The sequence below is a fragment of the Diospyros lotus genome, chromosome 9, assembly GCF_014633365.1.
Source record: "Diospyros lotus cultivar Yz01 chromosome 9, ASM1463336v1, whole genome shotgun sequence".
NCBI classification, from domain to species: Eukaryota; Viridiplantae; Streptophyta; class Magnoliopsida; order Ericales; family Ebenaceae; genus Diospyros; species Diospyros lotus.
Window position 1 is genome coordinate 6,949,488 of NC_068346.1, and position 24,118 is coordinate 6,973,605.

The 24,118-nt window shown below is 37.1% G+C and overlaps 3 protein-coding genes and 2 long non-coding RNA genes across 6 annotated transcripts; 4 read left to right on the plus strand and 1 right to left on the minus strand.

Moving 5' to 3' along the window:
- The first annotated feature begins 1,391 nt into the window (after positions 1–1,391).
- LOC127810354 (putative late blight resistance protein homolog R1B-17) lies at positions 1,392–6,052 on the plus strand. Its single transcript, XM_052349785.1, has 2 exons — positions 1,392–4,602; positions 5,588–6,052. The coding sequence occupies exons 1-2, from the start codon at positions 1,949–1,951 to the stop codon at positions 5,607–5,609; spliced, it is 2,676 nt and encodes an 891-aa protein (XP_052205745.1). The 5' UTR covers positions 1,392–1,948; the 3' UTR covers positions 5,610–6,052.
- Positions 6,053–8,251: 2,199 nt separating this feature from the next.
- LOC127809226 (protein FAR1-RELATED SEQUENCE 5-like) lies at positions 8,252–9,582 on the plus strand. The gene is made up of 2 exons (XM_052347990.1): positions 8,252–9,479; positions 9,575–9,582. The coding sequence occupies exons 1-2, from the start codon at positions 8,252–8,254 to the stop codon at positions 9,580–9,582; spliced, it is 1,236 nt and encodes a 411-aa protein (XP_052203950.1).
- Positions 9,583–9,905: 323 nt separating this feature from the next.
- On the plus strand, positions 9,906–11,961 carry LOC127810486 (uncharacterized). 2 transcript variants are annotated; one of them, XR_008025459.1, is made up of 3 exons: positions 9,906–10,899; positions 11,012–11,512; positions 11,679–11,961. It is a non-coding gene; the product is annotated as an uncharacterized LOC127810486 (long non-coding RNA). The 2 variants fall into 2 exon arrangements; XR_008025460.1 differs by having other exon boundaries at positions 11,012–11,130; positions 11,214–11,961.
- Positions 11,962–13,524: 1,563 nt separating this feature from the next.
- LOC127809227 (uncharacterized) lies at positions 13,525–13,986 on the plus strand. The gene has a single exon (XM_052347992.1). It carries the CDS (start codon positions 13,525–13,527, stop codon positions 13,984–13,986), a length of 462 nt encoding a protein of 153 aa, XP_052203952.1.
- A 4,583-nt stretch (positions 13,987–18,569) lies between these two features.
- Positions 18,570–19,090, minus strand: LOC127809161 (uncharacterized). The gene is made up of 3 exons (XR_008025085.1): positions 18,946–19,090; positions 18,777–18,861; positions 18,570–18,705 (listed from the first exon to the last, which is right to left on the minus strand). It is a non-coding gene; the product is annotated as an uncharacterized LOC127809161 (long non-coding RNA).
- Between the last annotated feature and the right edge of the window lie 5,028 nt (positions 19,091–24,118).

The following is a 24,118-nucleotide window of genomic DNA, read 5'->3' on the forward strand; positions in this document are numbered from 1 at the left end:
AATTTTATGTTTAGATAGATTTAAACATTTTCAGGAATGTTGAGTATTTTTTTTTGAGAATCTTACATTCCTATGTTTGGTTTAAATGTAATATTCTTGGAAATTTATGTTATTTTTTCAAAATTACCCTTATTTAATTTTTTATTTAAAAATGATAAATTTCTTCTACTATATAAAATATTGGGACTCACAATATCTTTTTTCAAAATATTATTTTTTTACACATTATGTATATATATGCATGTATATATATAATATATATGTTTGTATGAATATCCACTTTAACATATATAATATTTTATAATAAATAATATAAATATATTACACATATATAATATATATATAATATGTTTGTATGTGGTTATAAAAAGGTAAGGGGTGTTTTAATTTTTTTATTTGTTAAAAATATTTCTAACTCCATGGAAAACTTGGATTCCCAACTCTCTATGAAAATATTTTTGTGAGAAAGTTGCTTAAAAATTATTCCCAGTAATCCTATTTCTCATGATTCTTTTTATAAAAAAATTGTATCAAATATGGGAATACAGATTCTCAATCTAATATTCTTAAAAATATTAAAATTTCTCATGTAGCAAAAGCCCCTAAAAGTTCACTCACTGGAACGGCATTTGAAGATTGTTGCTGAATGAGAACGAAAAAGAAAGAAAGCATAGAATGCAACAGAAGGAAAGAACACGCAACAGGGATCCATTAGTTATGAATCTTGTTGTATGCTTTCTCAACCAATGCCCGCAGCCTTTTTGTGTTCGTTATTCTCTTTGATGTGATCCAAATGGCAAGGCCAGGGATGCGTTTCTTAGTTACCTATGTTAAAAATAAATTGGTTCGCTCGCATTTTCTCCTTTTTTTCGCTTGCTTGAATTGCTTGTAACTTTTTCCCTTTCTTCGAAGATGATTCAATTCCAATGGAGTCCTCCTCCTACAGAATGTTAAGCCCGGTTGAAATTGGCTCAATTTTATAAAATGTTATAAAAATAAAGCAAAGCACAAGCACGCAACAAAAAGCACCCAAAATCTCTTTTTCCTTCTAAAGCAAATCGTCATTAAAGGATTCCTATTATAATGTTAAAATCACACAGCCATATACAGAAAATGACTACTAAAATTTTCATGAAAAACCATTCAAAAAGAAGATAAAAATCAAGGGATCATAATTTTGTTCAAATTTCCACTAAACTCTCAGACCCAAACAAACAAAGCTCAACACAAAAATCTTTCCCTCACATTAGAGAATAAATTGAAGAAATCCCACTACAGTAATAGTACCGTGTTTTGAGACCTGATAGAAATTCGGGATTCAATAGAATATTTGACCACTGAGAAAAGTGGTTGCTGGGTGTCGGTAAGATAAGCTTAAAGTGCATGGGTCTTCTTGTAATTTTCCCTGAAACATTCAATTATTATGCTCGATTTCCATGGGTGTTAGACTTCACAGTCGAGTCTTCTCCAGCGGCGAGGTGCGAGCAGTCGTCCCACCGTTCAACTTCATTCCAAAGTTAGATTATTGGGTAGATATCTTCATCTTCCGGTACCGTCCCTTTCCATTTTCTAACTGAAACTATTAGAAAGAATTGTCGCTCGTGCCTTCTGTTTTACTGTATTTTGCTGTTACGTGTTTGTCGCTCGTTTTGGTTGAGAGTGAAATCTGGACTTTGAGCTGCTAGATCCTGGTTTATATATCTATAGACTAATGTCTGTTGTCGTAGCAATCATACGGGTTTGCTGGAATTGATGAATGTTTCTTTTCATTACTCTTACGTATTTTTGCTTTGTCGATAAGATGTTTGTCAAAAATCCAACTGGTGTCCTCCTCTATGAATAACTTCGCCGTGTAATGCCTTGTCACATGTAATTCAGTAATTCGCAACTGAGACACAGAGTTCCCCTTTCTATCATTCTTCTTAGAAAACATAAGAAAGAGGGAGATATGGCTGAAACTGGAATAAATTTTGTGATGGAGACGCTGGATGCGTTAAAAAGCAGCGGTAATTATCTGTCCATAGAAGATGAAGTTAAGGATCTAATTGCGACTCTTTACGATAAGCTGGGACTGCTGAGAACCTTCTTTAAGGAACAGGAGGAGGGGTTTTATCAGAATGAAAAGGTGAAATCACTGGAAATACGAATTCGAGAAGTGGAAAATGTGGTAAAAAAGAGGATCGCCCCATGCATCTCCGCACGGTCAAGGGAAGGGGAAAGTACAATGACGTATAATGGCGTCATCGCTGCTGATGAGGTTGTTTCCAAGCTCAAAGAACTCCCATTAAACCTTGACCTTCTCAAACAAGAGATCGAGGCCATTGAGACAGAGTTGAAAAATTATGATAAAATTATTCATGACTTGGGGGCCATACAAATTGAAAATGTTTGCAATAGAGATTCATTGAGAGTAAATGCCTCTGCATTGCCAGAAGAAATAGTTGTGGGCTTTAAAGATGAAGAAATGACCATTAGAGAAAAACTTACTAGAGGTCCAAAGGAGCTGCAGGTAATTTTGATTCATGGGATGGCTGGACAGGGTAAGACCACTCTAGCTAAAAAAGTATATAATGATCCGCTGGTTGTCTATCATTTCTCTCTCCGTGCATGGATAAATGTTTCTCAAGAGTACCAAAAGAGGGATTTGTTGCTTGGACTTTTAAGTTGTGTTAGTGACCATGCAAATGAAATCAATCAAATGAGCGAAGAGAAATTAGGTGACGAGCTGCGCAAACGCTTAAAACAAAGGAAATATTTCATTGTGATGGATGATGCATGGGACGGTAGGGTCTGGGTTGATTTGAAACAATGTTTGCCAAATGACAGAAATGAAAGTAGAATTTTGTTCACCAGTCGGCATGAAGCTGTGGCTTGTGCCCAACCTGTTAGCTTTTCTCTTACCCTACCATTTTTAACTGATGATGAAAGTTGGGAATTGTTCCAACTAAAGGTATTTCAAAGCGGAACCTGCCCTTTTGAACTAATGGAAATAGGGATGCAAATAGCCAAGAAGTGTGGGGGACTCCCACTGGCAATCATCATGGTTGCTGGAATTCTTGCAAATGAAGAGAAAAGGAAAGATCGGTGGGAAGAAGTAGAGAAAATCATGAAGCAATGGATGGGTGGTAATCTAGAATTATGTACGAAAATCTTTACACTGAGTTACAACCACTTGCCCCGTCACTTGAAACCCTGTTTTCTGTATTTTGGAGCATTTCCAGAGGACTCCCAAATTCCTGTAAGGAAGTTGATTTGGTTATGGATTGCTGAGGGATTTATTCAGAAGACCAGAGAGAAAAAATTGGAGGATGTGGCGGAAGAGTACTTGATGAATTTAATTTATAGAAGCCTTATAATGGTTTCCAAAAGGGGATATGAAGGTCGCACCAAAACCTGCAGTATCCACGGTTTGTTGCGTGGATTTTGCCTCGAAAAAGCTAAGGAAGAGAATTTTCTCCGACAAATTTCAGGTGTACCAGAAGGTTCCTCATCTTCTTCATGTCCGCGTCGTCTGTGCATTGATTCATTAAAGCTCCAGACCGATAGACTCCCTTCTGTCCTAGATCCCCACTCATTCCTGTGCATTGGCTGTGGATATGCTGCTGGATTACCACCCCTTGCATTTCTTTTTCAGAGACTCAAACTTCTTAGGGTGTTGGATGTAAGCTCCATTCAGCTTGACTCATATCCCAAGGAGATAGAACAACTAGGTTTCTTGAGGTACTTAGCACTATCCCTCCTCACGGCTTCGCTTCCAGCATCAATTTGCAACCTCTGTAATTTAGAGACACTGATCATTTTCGGTACTTGGACATCTCTTACTTTGCCCATAGAAAAAATGGAAAAGCTGAGGCACGTTCTTCTTGATGGACAAGTGATAGATCAAGGTGTGGAAACTCTTCAGGAGGGAACTGTCAAAACTCCCTTACGGAAATTCCCGGAATCATCGCTTCCCTTAATGGATAGCCTACAAACTCTCTTATGGGTAAATCCAGACCATTGCCTGTCCATCTTGAATAGGGCTCCAAATCTCAGAAAGCTGGGAATTCAGGGAAAAATAGTAACTGCAGATTCACTCACGTTTCCTCGGTTAACCTTTCTACAGCACCTCCAGAAGCTGAAGTTGTTCAATACTTCAAAAGTTGGTAAGTCAGTATATCTCAGAGGTTACAACTTGCCCAGAAACCTTAAAAGGCTAAGCTTGCATGGAACTAATCTGGTTTGGGACGAAATATCAAGGTTTGGCAAGTTACTACCCAAACTTGAGGTTCTCAAATTGTTAGCTGGTGCCTGTAGTGGATTGTTTTGGGTGACAGGTGAAGTAGAGTTCCCTAAACTCAAGTTCTTGAAATTTGAATCTCTTGACATTGAGTGCTGGAAAGGCTGTAGTAGTCAGTTTCCCAGACTTACGCGGGTAGTGTTGGTTCGATGTGCATCTCTCAGGCAGATCCCATCTGATATAGGATACATAACGACACTACAACTGATTGAGATACGCTATTGCAACCATTCTGTGGCCGATTCTGCCAGGGAAATTCAGGAAGATCAAGAAAGTATGGGAAACAGTTCCCTGAAGATTACACTGGAACCCCCAATTTTCAAGTAAGTGCTTATTCAATTATCCATTCTCTTATTGTAATGATGGAAAACTAAATTTTATATATATCTCTTTCATGAATAGGAAGAGGACGAAATTTATTTGTATTTATCTTTAATCTCGTACGTCCATCAAGTAATCAAAATTTTAAAATAAAAAGTTAAAATTTATTTTCCATTTTACCTTAATCTGATAACAAAATTATAACTGTCCATAATTTTTTTAAAATTAGAACCATTATCCCATTATTATCTCATAATATAAGGATTATTATTGGGTAGGTAGCCAATATTTTCATTATCCAATAAAATGAGAACCATTATTTGTAGGTAACTAACAATGACAAGATATATTTGTATATTCAATAGTGGAAACCCCAACCTGACATGCCAAATTATGTGGATATATATATATATATATATTTGCACATTCAAAGATGACAAGTATATTTGATTAAGAATATTTAGTTGTCAAATAAAGTTAATATATGGTAGGATAATGCTAGGTGGCCAATTTGGCCGACAACTTGGTTGACAACTCAGTTAAAATTACATATCTACCCTCTTTTTAAATTACAAATCTACCCTTAATTTTTCAGCTCAAAATTAATACCGCGCCCAGCTTCATCTTCCTCACCTGCTCTCTCTCTCTGGCCACCCAGCTTCTTCCCCCCCTCCCCCTCCCTCTCTCTCGTCTGCTATGCTCCTTCTGGTCACCGTTCGCCGCCGTTGCATCCGCCTCCATCGCTGTTTGCCACCGATAAAGCTGCCTCCATCTCCTCTCTCTCTCTCTCTGGTCTTCTCGTTCTTTCACGCGGCTTCTCCTCTCCTATGGTCATTCGTCGTTCGCCGTGATGTTCAGAAAGCAACGAGTCTTATGCACTATGGGTGCCTTTTTGTTAAAAAATTCAAGCTTTATCATCTCATCACTCTTTGTTTATAGCTTCTTTATGTGGGTTTTCTTTGAATGGCCTTTTTTTTTTTTTCTCAGGCAGAATGAATTTTCCGAATAAACCCAGAAAACAGCCACGAGGAGGATGTGAGGAGGTAAAGTTGGAAGTTCTGTTTTGAGCTCAAGTAATGAGGAAGATTCAGAGGCAAGCGTGGTTGTTCTCGACGAGAACCCATCCAAAAGATCTAGCACCTATGACGTGAAGACGGTGGACAAATTGGCGGATCCTACTTTTCCAGCGCCATTGCCTGTTGTTATTTTGAGTTCAAGCGATAGGAAAATACCCAAGCAAGTGTAATTGTTCTTGGAGGGGTGACTTGCAGAACCCATCAAAAAGATCTAGCACCAATGATATGGAGGTGGTGGACAAAGTGGTGGATCCACATGCTTTTCCAGTTCCTTTGCTTGGTTTTAGGGGAATTGTAATAGTAAACTATCATTTAAACTCATTTGTGTAGGCACATCGTTTGCTGATTCTGGGTTTAAATCCATATCCATCCGTTCGTTGCTTCTGTAAATTAGATTAGGGTTTGGAGTATTGCTGTTCATTAGTCATTCGTTGCTTTTGTATGCTTTCTATGCAGCGAAGGAGATCTGACATTTGACGGATTCATATTGAAATTGGCTGTGTTGTTTGGCTAAAAAATCCTTGCTTCATTTATTTATTTGACACATAGGTATTTTACATGAGTAATGCTACTTGTACGCACAAAAGTGACGCACAGTTTGACGCACAGCGAGAAATTGCGGTAATTTGGATGTGAAAATATCGCGAAATTATAAAAGAGACCCATGTTGCTTTTTTCTTGAAATTGGGTCATTTATACTCTCTGTCTCTCTCACTCTCACCCGCCTGCACTCTCTCTCTTTTATCTCTCTCTCAGCTGCCGCAAGAACTCACCCTCCCAGAAGACTTGCCTCATCTTCCATTGCGTCTGCTACCTTCATCTTCTACTGCGCCAGCAATCAATGTATCTTTCTCTCTCTCTCTCTCTCTCTCTCTCTCTCACTGAAGCACGAACCCACCATCCCAGAAATCGAAACCCTCACTGTCGCGGGCGACAATCTGACATTTTTGGGCCGCCGGCGACTATCACCAACAGCGGCGCTGGTAGCGTTTCTTCTGGAACTTCCCATTGTCGCCGGCAACTATCCCCTGATTTTTGCAGCTTATTCGATTTTTCTCCTCTTGAATTTGTTTCTCCTCTTTACTTGATATGCTTTTAATTATTGTTAATTATTTCTTATTACGATTACATTTGGTGGATGGCCAGTATTTGAGTGGAAGATCCAGATCTCAAAAAAGTAGAAAAATTTTTGTGTTGCAAGCAACGATATAAAATATAAAGTAGAAGAAATTTTATGTTGCCAGCAACAATCTTATTACAAAATATGAAATTAACAAAATTTCATAATATAAAATTGATTACATTACATAAAATTTATTTTTTAAAGTACTAAATTTACACACTCAAATAACACAATTTAATTGATAATATCCAACTATTACATTTATATACTTAAATAACAAATTTTGATCAAATGTAACGGAAAAGGAATGTAACAGAAAAGGACGCGTCAACCTGAGAGGGAGGAGAGAGAGAGAAGTGAGGAGTGCGATTTTGTTCACCCTAAAAAACGGGGGTGATGGTCACCCTCGTTATTTTTAGACTTAAGGATGACGGAGGGCAGGGCAGGGAAATATTACCGCCCAAAATTTTACCCTCCCAGGCAGCCAAATATTACCGCCCCCCTTCCCTCCATCTGGGTCTCTCTCTCTCACTCACTCTCCCGCTCCCCAGCAATAGCACCGGCGTCCTCACCAGCATCACCACCGACGTCGGACCTCCGGCGTACCCCCAGCAGCGGCGTCTCTCTGTTCTCGCCCTTCTTCAGGTAAATGTTACTTTAGTTTTTTGTTTGGAAATGCTCCGACGTCTCCCTGTTCTCTTTTAACTATTTGCTTTCGTGCATCTCCGAAGTCCTATTCAATATTTAAGTTTACAGTTAAGAACATTGATTCAATTGGCTTACCAGTAGAATATTACTGAATATTTAGTTTTCATGTTCATTGGAGCAATTTCTCGGAGATGGAAGCCACTGTCTTATATGTATAGCTCAAACTACTACTTATACTTTTGTCCGCTAAACTTGAACCATTATTTTTTGTTTGAAAAATTTCGTGGTTATTATGATTTTTTACTCTTTCTTGAAATATGATATATGTACCCTTAAAATTTTCAGATGTATAATGAAGTAATGGGTAACAAGATGCTGACTTGAATGTATGTTGCAGAGTACTTAATTAAACTTTTAAAGATTATAAGAAATAAGAAAGAATGTGGAACTTGCCCAAAACCTAAACTATATCCTCTTAATTTCTATTTATCATTCGATTACCATTGTATGGGCTTATGTTATCTACCCTCCCTCTCTTTCTGCTTCCGAACATCGCCTTAGTATGTTTCATCTGAATATCAAATTCATAACTTATTCTCTTTGCAAACATTTGTTGACTGTTATCAATCTTCTTTCACTAGCACTGACAACATTGTATGATTGTTTGTGATTATGGAAGTGCTATTCTTTTAAGTATCAAGTGCTAAAAAGTCACAAATGTAGTTTATCTCACTATTTTATTTTCTTTCATTTGTTTAAAACATACAGCCTAGTTTGTCATAGTTAAAAACTTGGATTTTAGTGATGGATGCAAATATCACTAGTTCTTGTGAGGGAATGAGTATTCAAGACTTGAATTTTAGTGATGATGAGAAATCTCCTATAGTTGATGAAGGATATGGGGTTTCAAATGATCAGTTTGAAGAGGATATAAATTGCGAGGTAGATCCAAAAATTGGAATGACATTTGACACAACAAAAGAAGCATATGATTTCTATAATACATATGCAAGGCGAGTTGGCTTCAGTGTTAGGATATTAAGAACAAACAAGAATAGATCTGACAAAAATAAAATCCAACGGCAAGCACTAGTTTGTTCATGTGAGGGCACTTCCAAAAAAATCAAGACACCTGAAAAAAAAAGAGATATTCGGCGATTTGACTGTAAGGCAAAATTTGTGATTAAACTGGTTCCCGACGATAAGTATAGACTAATTGAGTTCAAATCGGAGCATACTCATGATCTTGTCCCACTTCAGCATTCCCATTATTTGAGGTCTCAAAGGAAAATCGATTTTTCACAAGCTGAACTTATGAAGAAAATGCGTTCCTTTGGAATAAAACAAGGACAAATTTTCTCCTACATGTGTGAAGAAGCTGGTGGAGCCCAAAACCTGAATTTCACAAAAGCTGATTGTAACAATTTATTGCAAAGAACACGGGCTAAATTTTTCAAGATGGGTGATGCCGAATGTCTCCTTGAATACTTCAAACAAAAGAAAGGGGAAAACAAACATTTTTTTTACTCTTTTCGAACCCATGAAGATGGTGAGATATGCGGTGTATTTTTTTGTGATGCAAAATCGAGACGAGATTATGGGATATTTGGTGATGCGATATGTTTCGATACAACATTTCGAACAAACAATTATGATATGTTATGTGCACCAATTGTTGGCATCAACCATCATGGGCAAACATCACTTTTTGGGTGCGGTCTACTAGATGGTGAAACAATTGATGCGGTAATGTGGTTGTTTACTACTTTCTTCGAGGCTATGGGAGGAAAAAAACCGAAAAGCATATTTACAGATCAGTCTGCAGCTATATCAAGTGTTGTTGATACGGTATTGCCTGAAGCCCACCATGGATTGTGCTTGTGGCATTTATGTCAAAATGCTGCAAAGAATTTGAGTAATAATGGATATAAAACATTTGCACCACAATTCAAAGCTTGTATTTACAATCCAGAAACAGTTGAAGAATTTGAACAAAGTTGGGACAAATTGCTTGAAGATAATGGGCTAAGAGGTAATGAGTGGTTGCAAAGAACATATAAGTTGAGAAAGAAATGGGCTCAAGTGTACAGTCATGCTCACTTTTGTGCTGGCATGACTACTTCACAGAGAAGTGAAAGTATCAATAAGTTTTTGAAGGATTATTTTAATCATGGTAGAATTGTTCTTCGGGAGTTTGTAAGTCTATACTCTAGGGCCATGGATAATCGCCGTGAAAAAAAAAGGGAGGCTGAACATTTAACACAACAAACAACACCTAATTTTATTTGTAATTGGCCTGTAGAGCGTGAAGCAGCAAAAAAATATACAAAAAAAATATTTTACTGGTTTCAAGAATGTATTAAGCAAACCATTGATTTGTCATTGGAATTGGAGAATGATGATGGAACTATTCATACCTATAGAGCTAAAGAGATTGAAGGTCGAAAAAGGATTTGCACACTTACATACAACCACTTGGAACAAACAATGTCATGCACATGTAAAAAATTTAAGTTCGATGGAATCCTTTGTTCGCATGCATTGCAGTTGTTCTGCCACTTAGAGTTCAAAAGTTTACCTCCTGAATACTATTTGAAAAGATGGACACGGGCAGCTACATATGAAGTTATTTGTGATCCCATGGGAGAGATAATTCCAAATGACAACGATCCAATGCTAACAGCTCATTATAGTGAGTTATCACATATTTCACAAAGAATTGTGTCCAAGGGTTCAAGGTGTATTGATGTTTTTTCATTAAGCAAATCACTATTGGTAGAAGTAGAAGCAAAGATTGACACCTTTATAGCCTCCGATGAAGATGTGAACAAGAGTATTCGAATCGACACACATCATAAATCGGTATCAAACATGCAGCAGGAGGCACAATTAAGAGAGCCAACAAAAAGACGCTTGAAAGGCCAATCTAGCAAAAGAATTAAAGGTCCATTGGAAAGCAAATCACGAAAGAATAATTCACCAAAAGTAATGGGTCAGTTGCTAACCAAACCTACTTGTATACTTGCATTAATATATTCATTTACACTCATTTATGTTTGTGATAAAGAAAAATAACACGATGTCTTTTGAAGATGGCATGACAGGTAATAGGGATGCAGGCCATGTCATGACTGGACGAGCCTTAAACTCTAATCATGTTGTAGAGGCAGTAAACAACGATCTTATTTTTATAAAGGAAATGTTTGTTGTTAATTCTCTTTTTAATTACGCTATTTTTTGTGAATGATCAATATTTTTCTCTTATATTTATGTAGGGAGTGTTTGGAATGGCGCAACAAGGATATTGTAACAATAATAGTTGGCAATGGATGCATCTAAGAGACACACATCCACATGCAAGCTTACCACTTCAAGGCATGTTTCAACCGTGGAATGTTACAACGTCTCAACAAAAGGAATTCCTCTCAAATGATTTCTTAATGTCACAGGAGGTACATCAATTCTAGATGTATTAATAACCTATTTTAACTTGTAGGTCTTTATATTGAGAACACTTTTCTAATAGACTTGTTAACATAACCCATGATATATATACATATATAGGCTTCTTCATTACAAATGTTTGCATCTCCGACAATAACTACAAGCCAACAAGTTGTGAGTTCGTCAACATCAAACATTATGAAGTAATCGACATTGTAAAAAGCAGTGGTTCACTAAGTGTAAGTTACTAAGTGTAAGGTTAGTTTGTTTGAAAACTCAAAAATTCCTTGGAAAATCTTTCTTTAGCTTTGGTTTTGTTCAGATTTTGAAGTTGCTAGTGTGAACTAAACAACGCATCCTAAGCTTAATTGGGCGAGGCCACGGAAAAAGAAACCTTCTTCTGCCATGCAGCGTAAGTCCGTGCCTATCCGCAACTTGTTTGTTGTAAATTTTTCATACGAAATCACAGATGAGGATCTTAAGGAGTTTTTCAATTCTGATAATGCCAATGTTGTTTTTGCGAAAATTATATTTCATGAAAATCCAAGGTCTGTTGGGTATGGATTTGTATTCTCCATTTCCAATGAGGCTGAAGCTACTCTCACTGCTTTTGAAGGAAAGGTATGTTTTGGAGAAGTTACTCGTGCTTGCCTAATTTGTTCTATAAGATGTCATTTCCCTATATTGTGCTGCTTATCTTCTTTTATTTATTTATTTGTCGGTTCAAAGCATATTAGACTTTATCTGCTGTGCAAAACTTTATTCTTGAGCACCTGTTTTATAACAGTTATGTATGGGAAGACCAATTTGAGTGGCTCCTAGTAGAAAATTTTTGAGACAAGCAACGAAAATGAGTACTCAATTGGCGAATGCGTCAAATAAACCAAACCCTGATGCTGAACAAGCAGAAGCCCTTGAAGCTTGATGGTGAATTTTCTTGGACAGTTTAGGTTTTTCAGTGTTTTCTTTTGAGGTTGTAAAAGATACTAAGATATGTGTAACCAGTTATTTGTTTAATTAATGTATGCCCCCACTCACCCAAAAATTGGGGTGGGAGGACTCCTTTTACTCCAGTGTAGTTTCTTTTTTCGGGGGACTATCCATGTATATAGTAAGCATAAGATTGATGATCATTTCTACCTTTTGTTTAGAAACAAAATATGCTGCATTCACTGTGTTTTTTAATCTGTAATATGACTTTGGTGTTCTATTTCCTCTACTGGAACAGAACAGGGGAATTGCAAACTCCAAAAGGAGAAAACAAGAATCTGATACAGTTGGTTATCTGTCTTCCCAATACTTGGGTAAGAATATTTGTAGTGGAACTGATGTTGATCCTTCAAAGCTAATATCCCAAAAAAGGAAGTTAACATTGAGCATGTTAATTGAAATCTCATATAATATTTTGTGTACATTGAGTTAACTTTCTTTTTTGCTTTATTATTAGTAATTTGACATATGGTGTAATTTTTTTTTTTTTATCAAAGGTAAATGTGTATGGATCAAAAAGTGTACAAGATATCACTGGGCATACCTAGGTGTATTGATACAATGACAAGACCCAACGCAAAAGCCAATGGCCCGCAAGACGCAGTGAATAAAAACATACAATACAAGGCCATGTTTACCTTGTATCCTCAGGTTTTAGTTCAGTTTGAGGTAATTGCTTTGTTTCCCGGGTATGCTTGGTGTACATTGTACATTTTGATCTATATATTTACCTGTTGATCAAAAAAAAAAAAATACAATACATATGGCATAGCAGGCTTAAATGCATTGTGTTGGGCAGCACCATTTATCAGATTTGGATTGCTCGTAACCATCTTAATTTTGAAGGGCTTCCTGCCCATTCAGATTGGTCGACAAATAAAACATGTTGGTCGACCAAGTCATAAAGAGAACATGTCACTTAGTCGACAAAGACCATAACAAGGAAAGCAGTTAGTCGACCAAGGGAACCCATCTGTCGACAGACTCAAAAAGTTAGTCGACCAAGGGTTAAGGTTAGTCGACCAAGATTTAAGGTTAGTCGACCAAGACCGCAACATATATACTGTTAGTCGACCAATGCTTATAATCAGTCGACCAAGACAAAAACAAACACACTGTTAGTCGACCAAGGCTTGATGTTGGTCGACCAAGTCAACCTCTTCAGAAAATAATCATAATGCTTAGAAAACCACACTTGTTAAGAAACACTTGAGATCTTTTCAACTTGTTGGTCGACCAAGTCAACTTCATTTCGTTTTTCACAATTTCATGAAATTGATTATAGATGTATATAGCTTAAATGTGTTTCCCCCTTTTACATTTTTGTCATGATCAACAAGAACAAAAAATGTGTCATGACAAAACACAAAAAAAATCAATTTACATTTTTCACATAATTAAATGTGTCTCCCCCTTTTTGTCATGATCAACAAGAACTATGAAGAAGTGATGACTCCCCTCTTCTTAAGAAGCTACGCTGGATAAGGGACAAAATTCTGCTACAAGTTGGGTCTAATGATGCTGCCATAGCTCGCTTAGATAGCTGGGTCAACAATGGTCGCTTCTTCATCTCGGTCGCTTATAATTTCTTTCGCGACAAAGGCCCTTTGAGGGTCTGGGCATCTGATGTATGGCACCCGAGTATGGTGCCTAAGCATGCTTTCACCCTTTGGCTGGCTGCCAAAGCAAAGCTTCTTACGAGGGATAGGCTGCTTTATCTTGATATTGACAGAAATTGTGCACTATGTGGGACTGATGTGGAGACCAACAGTCACCTATTCTTTCAATGCCCTTTCAGCAAATCAGTTTGGGGCAGCATCCGTGAATGGCTGGGACTATCGAGGCTCATGAGCACTATTCCAAGTGCTTTAAAATGGTTAAAGAAAGAAGCTCGAGGATCATCGTGGCAAGCCAAGGTCAAGAGGAGTGCTCTTGCCTGCACTGTTTACTACCTTTGCAACACAAGGAATAGGAAGATTTTTGAAGACAATATGCCTTGTATTGATTCTGTCATCCGTAGGATCAAAACACAAGTATACAGGGTTATTTTTACTTTGTATCCTCATGTTTTGATTCAGTTTGAGGCCCTCTCTATGGGTCATTGATTGTTTTCCTGGGTATGCCCAGTGTACTTGCATAGTTCTTTTGATCTTTATACATTTACCTTTGATAAAAAAAAAAAAAAAAAAAAAAAAAAAACAAGAACTATGAATGAAAAGACTCCCCCTTACGATAAGGCTGGATAAAGGTAACAAGAGATGCTTCATTGCATGAAATAGAAACAAGCACTATGCATGATGTAAAGTCAGAAGACATGCATACAAATAAAATATTTCTAAGATTACACATTAAGCTGAAGTACCAAAGAGAAATACTCGAGAGCTAAATGTCTGACAAAAGCAATATCTAAGAATCAGGGGAAATGGAAGAAGGAGAGGATGGATCTGATGGATGAGGAGAAGTAGACGGCAGAGATGCGGATGAAGTAGGATGAGGAAACTGCCTGTGCATCATTTGCACTAAACTGCCCAACTGGGATGACATCTCCTGCTGCTGCTGATGCAAGCTCTGCAAATCAGCCCTGACTTCGTCCCTGAATTCTGAGAAGTTATGGTCCACTCTTGCAATATCCAATTTGAGATCTGCTAGCCCCTGAATGACTGTCTCATATTGAGAATCCACTGATGGTCCTTCAGATGTTTTTCTCTTCTTTTTCTCATTATTCTCTGCCTTCTCATATCTTACCCAGTCTTCTTTCACCCTGTGATATCCAATTCTAATAGCTGTGTTTCCGGTGATGTGTTGAAATGGAGATAAGTAGGTTTTTCTCTCATTGTCCAAATTGCCTACATCTTTATCCAACAATTCACTAATAGCCATACCATAGGGCAAAGTTCTATTTTTTCCCGAAAATGATTCTATCATCAAGTGGATCATTAACAGACACAAATTTGGCCTTCTCTTTGCCTTAATGCATTGTAACAGCCATAAATCCATTCTAGTGACAAATGAAAAACTGCCATTTCTAGGATATATCATCTGGCAACAAATAAGATGTAAGAGCCTAGTGTTCAAATCCATCAGGTTTGTGTCAGTGATTCTATTAGTGAGGGTGTCATCTCCAGTGACTTCTTGACTAGCCTTGACATAATCCTGGGTCCAAGAAGCATAATCTTCACCATCCAAAGGAATTCCAAACTTGTTATGGATCACAAGAGTAGTAATTTCAAATTTCATATCCCCTATATTTGTCTTGAATTTGTCATGTGATTGACGTTTATGATACGAATTGCTGGCATTTGAATAAAAAGCCCTAACTAGATCCTCATAGATACTTCTATGGATAATCAAAAAATTCCACCAACCAAATTCCTTAAGGGTTTCAATATATGGAAAACCAGTTGATTGCAAAAACCCTATATCCAAATATCGTCCTGCCATAATTTCCCTGGATTCAAAATTAATTGAATACCTTTCTTGTTGACTTGCTGAAATGAAAGGACGGATTTGAGGCATAAATGGAGGCGGTGGATGGCTCGAGGATGCAGTTTCCTTGCCTTTCCGTTTGTCCTTGCCCGGATTCTTTGTTCTGGCCATGACAAATGAAATAGATGCACGTGTCGTCAGATTGTCGGAGACAAACGTACGAAGGAACACCGATGAGATGAAGGATGAAGGGAGAAATGGCCGAGAATGGAGAGAAATCACACAAGGGCGGGCAGAGTTCGATCAAGGGAGCCAGATAGAGGAAAAATCGGCCGGATTTAAAAGAAAAACTAGGGTTTCGAATGCGAATGGTCGCCTAACCCTTAAATAGATCGACCCATTTGGTCGACCAATATCGAGTGCTTTGTCGACCAACAGCATTAAAAACGCACACATGGTCGACCGATGCTATGATTCTGTCGACCAACAGAATACAAAATATAGACTTGGTCTACCGATGCTAGTATTCTGTCGACCAACAGAATACAAAATATAGACTTGGTCGACCGATGCTAGGATTCTGTCGACCAACAGAATAGAAAATATAGACTTAGTCGACCGGTGCTAGGCTCTTTGTCGACCAACAGAATACAAAATATAGACTTGGTCGACCGATGCTAGGATCTTTGTCGACCAACAGAATACAAAATATAGACTTGGTCGACCGATGCTAGTATTCTATCGACCAACAGAATACAAAATATAAACTTGGTCGACCGGTGCTGTCTTTGTCGACCAACAGAATAAAAAACGCACGTTTGGTCGACCGATGCTAGGATTCTGTCAACCAACACAAGAAAAAATATAGACTTGGTCGACCGATGCTAAAATATTTGTCGACCAACAGAAAAGAAAACATATGCTTGGTCGACCGATAGATGACATTTAGTCGACTAACTTATAAGTTTTGTCGACACATAGAGATGGTTTTATCATATAAAATCTCAAACAATGAACACTTTGTCGACAAATTATCTTATTTTGACGACAAATTATGATAATTGGCCGTGGAACCATTTAAATACATATAACATTTAAAAAAATGATTTTTGGAAGAGTATACAAACTTAGAGACCATCAGTCATGACATAAGTAATCATAATTAACTTCTAAAGAATTCAAAATTTTATTTATGAAGGGGCTCCGATTTTTCGTTGGTCGATCCGATAGTGTTTTGATGCATAATGACACATACGACGTTATTACAAACTAAAACGGCTTATCTGCTGTTATGGTCATATCTTCCTTGTCTCCGATTATTTGTTGCCCCAAAAAATATTAATTTGGTTATAATAACATCTTTAATGGAGTTTGGATGCTTAGTTGTGATCATGATCTCGACAAAACTCATTTCGGCCTCTTACGACATAAGCGGCGTTATGGTGAAACTAAAACGACTTATGTACCGTTATTGTCATATCTAGCCTTCAACTCGATTCCATCACCTGAAAACATCTAAATTTTTCTTAATTGGAATAAATGTACTGATTTTTCCAGTGTAGAACCGATCCGATAGTGTTTTGATGCATAATGACACATACGGCGTTATTACAAACTAAAATGGCTTATCTGCTGTTATGGTCATATCTTCCTTGTCTCCGCTTATTCGTTGCCCCAAAAAATATTAATTTGGTTATAATAACATCTTTAATGGAGTTTGGATGCTTAGTTGTGATCATGATCTCGACAACACTCATTTCGGCCTCTTACGACATAAGCGGCGTTATGGTGAAACTAAAACGACTTATGTACCGTTATTGTCATATCTAGCCTTCAACTCGATTCCATCACCTGAAAACATCTAAATTTTGCTTAATTAGAATAAATGTACTGATTTTTCCAGTGTAGAACCGATCCGATAGTGTTTTGATGCATAATGACACATACGGCGTTATTACAAACTAAAACGGCTTATCTGCTATTATGGTCATATCTTCCTTGTCTCCGCTTATTCGTTGCCCCAAAAAATATTAATTTGGTTATAATAACATCTTTAATGGAGTTTGGATGCTTAGTTGTGATCATGATCTCGACAACACTCATTTCGGCCTCTTACGACATAAGCGGCGTTATGGTGAAACTAAAACGACTTATGTACCGTTATTGTCATATTTAGCCTTCAACTTGATTCCATCACCTGAAAACATCTACATTTTGCTTAATTGGAATAAATGTACTGATTTTTCCAGTGTAGAACCGATCCGATAGTGTTTTGATGCATAATGACACATACGGCGTTATTACAAACTAAAACGGCTTATCTGCTGTTATGGTCATATCTTTCTTGAGATAATGCATTTCACAAATGATATTGCATTCATTATCATTTAACCATGCATAAACATGAGTTACAAAATAACTTATAAGACAAAATAAATGATGTATATAGCTTATGTACCATACATAAACATGCATTTTCCACGTCGAGGATAGCGTCAAGAATGACTTATGTGCCATTATTGTCATATATATAGCTTACTTCTCGCTTTTTACAAAATAAATATGTAACAAAGTGCAAAAATATGTCCACAAAATTGCCCATAAAACAGCTAAGTTATGGCAAAAAAAGGCTAGCAATGTGACAAATTTTACATTAGCAATGATAGAAGCAATTTTACAAAAGAAATTCAACCATACTATCTGAGCTAAGGGTCAAAATGCCATGCAAAAATTTCAGCTGCCATTTTTACCCTCCACATCATCATATGTTTAGCCTGAACAAGACTCAGATCTAGTCCTGCTAATGAAAATTTGATGAACTTCACTGTAAAAAGCCCACAATCAGATCTGCAAAGCAATTGAGAGATATTTTTAGTCAAACAATCAACGCACACAAACCAATGTTTCGCTAAAAATACTTACCCATTGTTTTGTTCAGGAAGTGGTCTGACCCTTTTATACTTTAGCATTGATGTGTTGTAGTTCTCATTTACGTGTAGTTTCATAAGCCATGGTATGACCATCCGTACGGGCTTCATGTAATTGCTAAGCTGGGCATCATGTACACTACTCGGTAAGCTATCCAAGATGTTGATTTGTCGCTCTTGCAGGTCGACCTCGATTGCAAACCAATGTGATCTCGGGATACAATATGGAAGATAAAGATAACGACAAATACTCCAAGGCTTTCCTAGACTAGGAATTACCCCTTTGATGTAATTAACCAACTCTTTGCCAAATTCATACTCCAAATTTTTCCTGCCAGGATTCCCCATTTCATGGTAGGCCTTCTTCACAAATTGCCAAAATCCAGAGTCCATAATGGCACAATCTTGTCGAAAGAGTTTTTCATACTTCACTGCTCGCTCTCTTATATGAAATAATGCCGAATCCACATGCTGTACGTAAAAGCACAATTAATAATTTGAAATCAAATATTAACATATAAAACTTACAAAATTCTGCTTACGTCATCAATAAGCCACCCGTTCTCATTAAGCAAATCATCAAAAAAATTCCTCCGAACGTCACAGATTGCTAATGGCATATCGTCACTGTATAATAGAGACGATAGAAAAATCAAAACTTCAGTGAAGACCGAAGAGCACTAGGAGAAGGTTAAGAAGAGAATACATTACCTTGGTGAAGCTTTTTCCAACCACTTTGTGAGATCACTGACTTTTGCAGGATCCACTTCTCGAAACGGTTCAAACACCTTCACATTCAACAACTTCCTTCTCTTTAAGGGATTGGTGAATGGGGAACACAATGCACGTGCTCTCCTCTTTCTCCTATACCCTCTTCCTTTAGGTGATTTATCATCCATATCATCCTCAACAAAAATAGCACAACATTCTCCCACTTCACCTATAAATTGGGTAAAACAATATTCAGTCGACAATCATTTCATACATCAATAGTTGCTTTCGTATTCAATTTACAGATTACATACATTTAGTGCAGCTTTCTGCAGGCTGCTCTGGTTGATTTGGCGTCACAAAGTCAACAGGTTCTTGCTTATCCAAATTATGCTCAAAATCTGTGATCAACATACGAGGCATTCGTTAGTAAACAATTATGGCAGTTGAAGGGTTTGAGAGCTTGCCTGCGAAATGAGATCAATCAAAATTTAATTATTTTCAAGACTTTGCGAAACGAAAAAATAAACCAACCCTCAAACACACGTTCTTCCTCTTGGCCCTTGTAATCTTCATGGACATTGCCTCTTTCTGACTGAAACCCATCTTTTTCAACCAACTGGAGTAACCTATCAATTTTGGTCTCCATCCGATCACATCGGCCTATTAACTGATCAAATCGATCTGTTATCACACGTAGTAGCCTCCTCTCAAGTTCTTTCATTTCTTATCTATCAACCTGAGTTACATTATTATTATGAGAAGAGGATGGTCGATCGCATGGCTGATGATGCATGGAAATAGATGGTGCATCTTCATTAGACTCTTTTCCTCCATCTTCATTCAAGCTGTTATCCACTCTGGAATCTTCTACATCATCAAGAGGGGTCATTCCCTGCCAAAATTCTTCGTCAGCTTCTTTCAATGTAGGAACTAATGTGCGATTTACCTTGACCTTCCTCATTGTAATTTCATATTCCAAAAACCTGTTAACTTTTTCTCCTTCTCGCATAGGCTGCTCAAATTCCCACCCTAACATTCTTGGAATTCTATCACCTTCTAGTTTGTGAGCAAACTCCTCCCCAAGACCGGGAATTGCTTCCAATGCCCAAATCTGTAGAAAGGAAAACATTTCTTACAGTTTACAAGTTATACAAGAAAAGAATTTCTTACAGTTTACAAGTTATACAAGGAAAACATTATACAAGAAAAGAATTTTGAAAACCATTACCATGATTGCAAATGGAAATCCATGAAAGTTGTATGGATATCGATCATTTTTTCCACATTGCTTCAACTTTTTCCCCAAATCACTTTTGAATATCGCAATTGTATATTTATACGATCTCTTTCCCCAGGGGTAGTTGTTGAATCGATCTAGATCATCAACCAAATAAAACCACCACAAGTTCAAATTTGTATTCTCTTCAGTGGCCAACAAAACATATGCCAAAATTAAAAGAAGGCCCAGCTTGAACTTGTCAGGCTGATCACTACATTTTTGGAACGCACTCAACAATTGTTTTCTCGTTATTTTTCCTTTATTCTTCTTGAAGTGATTCTGCAAAAGATGGCATTGTAGGCCTAAGCTCTCATCCTCAAATTCCAATTCTCCAGCTTTAAGGCCTGTAACTAAAGTGAACTCTTCGAGCCCAAATCTTGCAAGCTGGTTCCCAAATTTGAACCATACTTCATTCTGTTTGGAGGTCTTGACCGACCTAAGAATCAACTGGTGAACCATTTGCAGAGCTATTTTCGTGTTTGCAACATTTAATAAGTGTCCAAAGCATGATTTTGTAAAAAGGTCTTTGTGTTCGGCATCTAAACTGTAATACACATCATGAATCATTTGTATCCTACATCGGTTGCTTATTTTGCCACGTACCCTGTCTTTAACATCAACTACATACTCCATCTTTATGTTCTGCAGAACACAAAAAAATAAATAAATAAATACATCAATTTTAGGTCTTAAAAGCAGTTAATATGTATAGTTGACGAATCATATATAGTTAACTCACAAGTGACTAAGCTAATCTTGTGGATTTATTAGATAAAAGTTGGTCTGAATTTATTTCCTTAGAAGTAAGTTCTAATTTTACTGACAAATTAATAAAAAAATAGAATAGTTCCATACCAAAGTGCAAGTGAATCCTGATTACAAAAATAGAATAATGACAGATGATGCACATGTGTTCTTCATATGAACTGCATCCTTAGAAGTAAGTTGCACTTTTATTTTAGTTAACAGTCTATGCAGTTCATAGGTAACAACCAATTGTGCATAATTTCCAAGTTTTGGGTAGGTGTCTGCATTTTTACCCATGCATTTCTTTTTACTGTTTGTTTGTAAAATAAATCTATGATCTATAATATCCATTCATAAGTCAATAGGGTTGAGTGAAGATCATTGCATTACTAGATTGACTTGCAATAAAATTTTGCTAGGTTTTCATCTACTTAATATGTGTGATGGTAGGGTGCCCTAATAAAGTAAACTCTCATCGGCAATCTTAGCCATCAATTATGAGTTATTATCATTGCTGTCAAAAATTTTTAATAAAGAAACCCTCTAAAAGGAAAATTTTATAAGATGCCTACAAGGCCAGCTATGTTATATGGAACATCATTTTGAGCAGTAAAGCATCCATATGTGCAAAATATAAACGTAATAGAGAAGAAGATGTTACGGTAGGGGTGTAGCAATACAAGAAAAGATAAAACTAAAAATAAGGTCATTCATTTATAACAAGGTTGGAGTAGCTCTTATTGACATGCTCTTTTACCCATTTGTGAAGAATAATGCAGATTGCCTGTTTTCAAGTGAGGGTAGATAAAATTATGGTAAATTCTGCATTACTGTAGTTCAAGAAAAGTTTGGATTGCTTTGGTGAAACTCTCCTGTCAAGTATGAACATGTAACTAACAACATATCAAGAATCTCACAATGTGGAAAGTATGAAAATGTAAAGTTGCTGATCCTGTTATCTCACCATCTATTCTCTCATTATAGTTCTATTAGTTCTAATTAGTTTTGAAAAAGACCATCTCTGATTACAAAAGAAACAAAAACACAAAAGCAAAACAACTAATCAACATTAATTGTAACATTAGTTTTATACGGTTAGAGTCTTAATTGTAACATTACATTCCCTATTAAATATATATTAATTGAAAATTTTAAGGGTACATATATCATATTTCAAGAAAGAGTAAAAAATCATAATAACCACAAAATTTTTCAAACAGAAAATAATGGTTCAAGTTTAGCGGACAAAAGTATAAGTAGTAGTTTGAGCTATACATATAAGACAGTGGCTTCCATCTCCGAGAAATTGCTCCAATGAACATGAAAACTAAATATTCAGTAATATTCTACTGGTAAGCCAATTGAATCAATGTTCTTAACTGTAAACTTAAATATTGAATAGGACTTCGGAGATGCACGAAAACGAGTGAAACAACGTCAAAAAATCAAAGATGCACGAAAGCAAATCGTTAAAAGAGAACAGGGAGACGTCGGAGCATTTCCAAACAAAAAACTAAAGTAATATTTACCTGAAGAAGGGCGAGAACAGAGAGACGCCGTTGCTGGGGGGACGCCGGAGGTCCGACGTCGGTGGTGATGCTGGTGAGGACGCTGATGCTATTGCTGGGGAGCGGGAGAGTGAGTGAGAGAGAGAGACCCAGATGGAGGGAAGGGGGGGGGCAGTAATATTTGGCTGCCTGGGGGGGTAAAATTTTGGGCGGTAATATTTCTCTGCCCTGCCCTCCGTCATCCTTAAGTCAAAAAATAACGAGGGTGACCATCACCCCCGTTTTTGAGGGTGAACAAAATCTCACTCGAAGTGAGGAAGAAGCAATTAATTTGAGTGGCAATCCCAAGTAATTTGAGTGGCAATTTCAGGGTATTTCCGTCATTTTCTGCTGTGCGTCAAATTGTGCGTCACTTTTGTGCGTACAAGTAGCATTACTCATTTTACATCACTCTCAAGATTTCTTAGATTGTCTTTTTGAATTTGCTCCAAATGAATGATTATTGATAGTAGACCTTAGAGAAAAGGAAGAAAACAGTACTGTGCGAAACCATTGATTTTGTAGCTATAAGTTAGTTTTCTGAAGTTATTTTGAGCATGAGAGTCATTGTATCTTTTGTTCCCTTTCCCCATTATAGTCTTTATCTTAATCGCCTATTTTTTTTTTCTCATTTGAGTTCTCTACATGCAGTGATCAGAAGGGCGCAAATGTATCAAGAATACATAAAGCAGCTTCCAATTCCCACCCACCGCGGTTCACTTGTTCCATTTACCACGTGGACAGGATTAGCCAAATCCATTAAGCTCTTATACGGGCAACCCCTACATTACCCTCACCAACATTCACCTAATGCAGTTGGACAAAATGAGAATTGGCAGTGAGGATGAAGATAAACCATTAGATATAATCATTCATCCCTGTAAAGCGGAAGCCAGCATTTGGTTGACTGAAGAAGTTCATAAGCTCACCACTTCTCATCATCATCTAGCAGAGCTCTGGCTCGCTGATCCAATGCCCCATGCTTATATTGATCCCATTTTCCCCAAACTATGAACATGACACGGGAAACTTTTACTTCCAGCCCTAGTGCTTGTTTGTAAATTTCCTCTGTTCTTTTATGGAACCTCTCTATGGATCATTGTATTGAATAACGTGGTGCTTAGTTTTTCAATTCACTTCTAGCACTTATTAATTTCTAGCTATTGGGAATGACATCAATTTTTTTTTTGGTGTGAATTTGTTAGATTTTCTTACTCGTACAAATGTTATTTTTGCTCAAATTGAAATGATAAAAAATTTGGCATTCCTGGCAAAACTTTTAGGAATATGTTTTAGAAGATTGAATTAATGAATCTTTGTTGTATTTAACTATCACCAATAATCATTGCAAGAACATGCCCCTTGCCAGAAGAAGTGAAATCGGTTATTATCTCGAACAACAATCTCCCTATCATATACTTTTGACACCAACTTTGCAAATGAGTGGCAATCAGAGCATATCCTAAGGTTCTTAACTACCTTAATAGGCATTCCTGGACTTGTGCTAAGAAGCCCAAAGGCCATGGCCAGTTTCTCACTGTGTCGACTAAGCAAGAATTCTTTATCTTCTTCATCAACATGCAACAGAACATTTGTT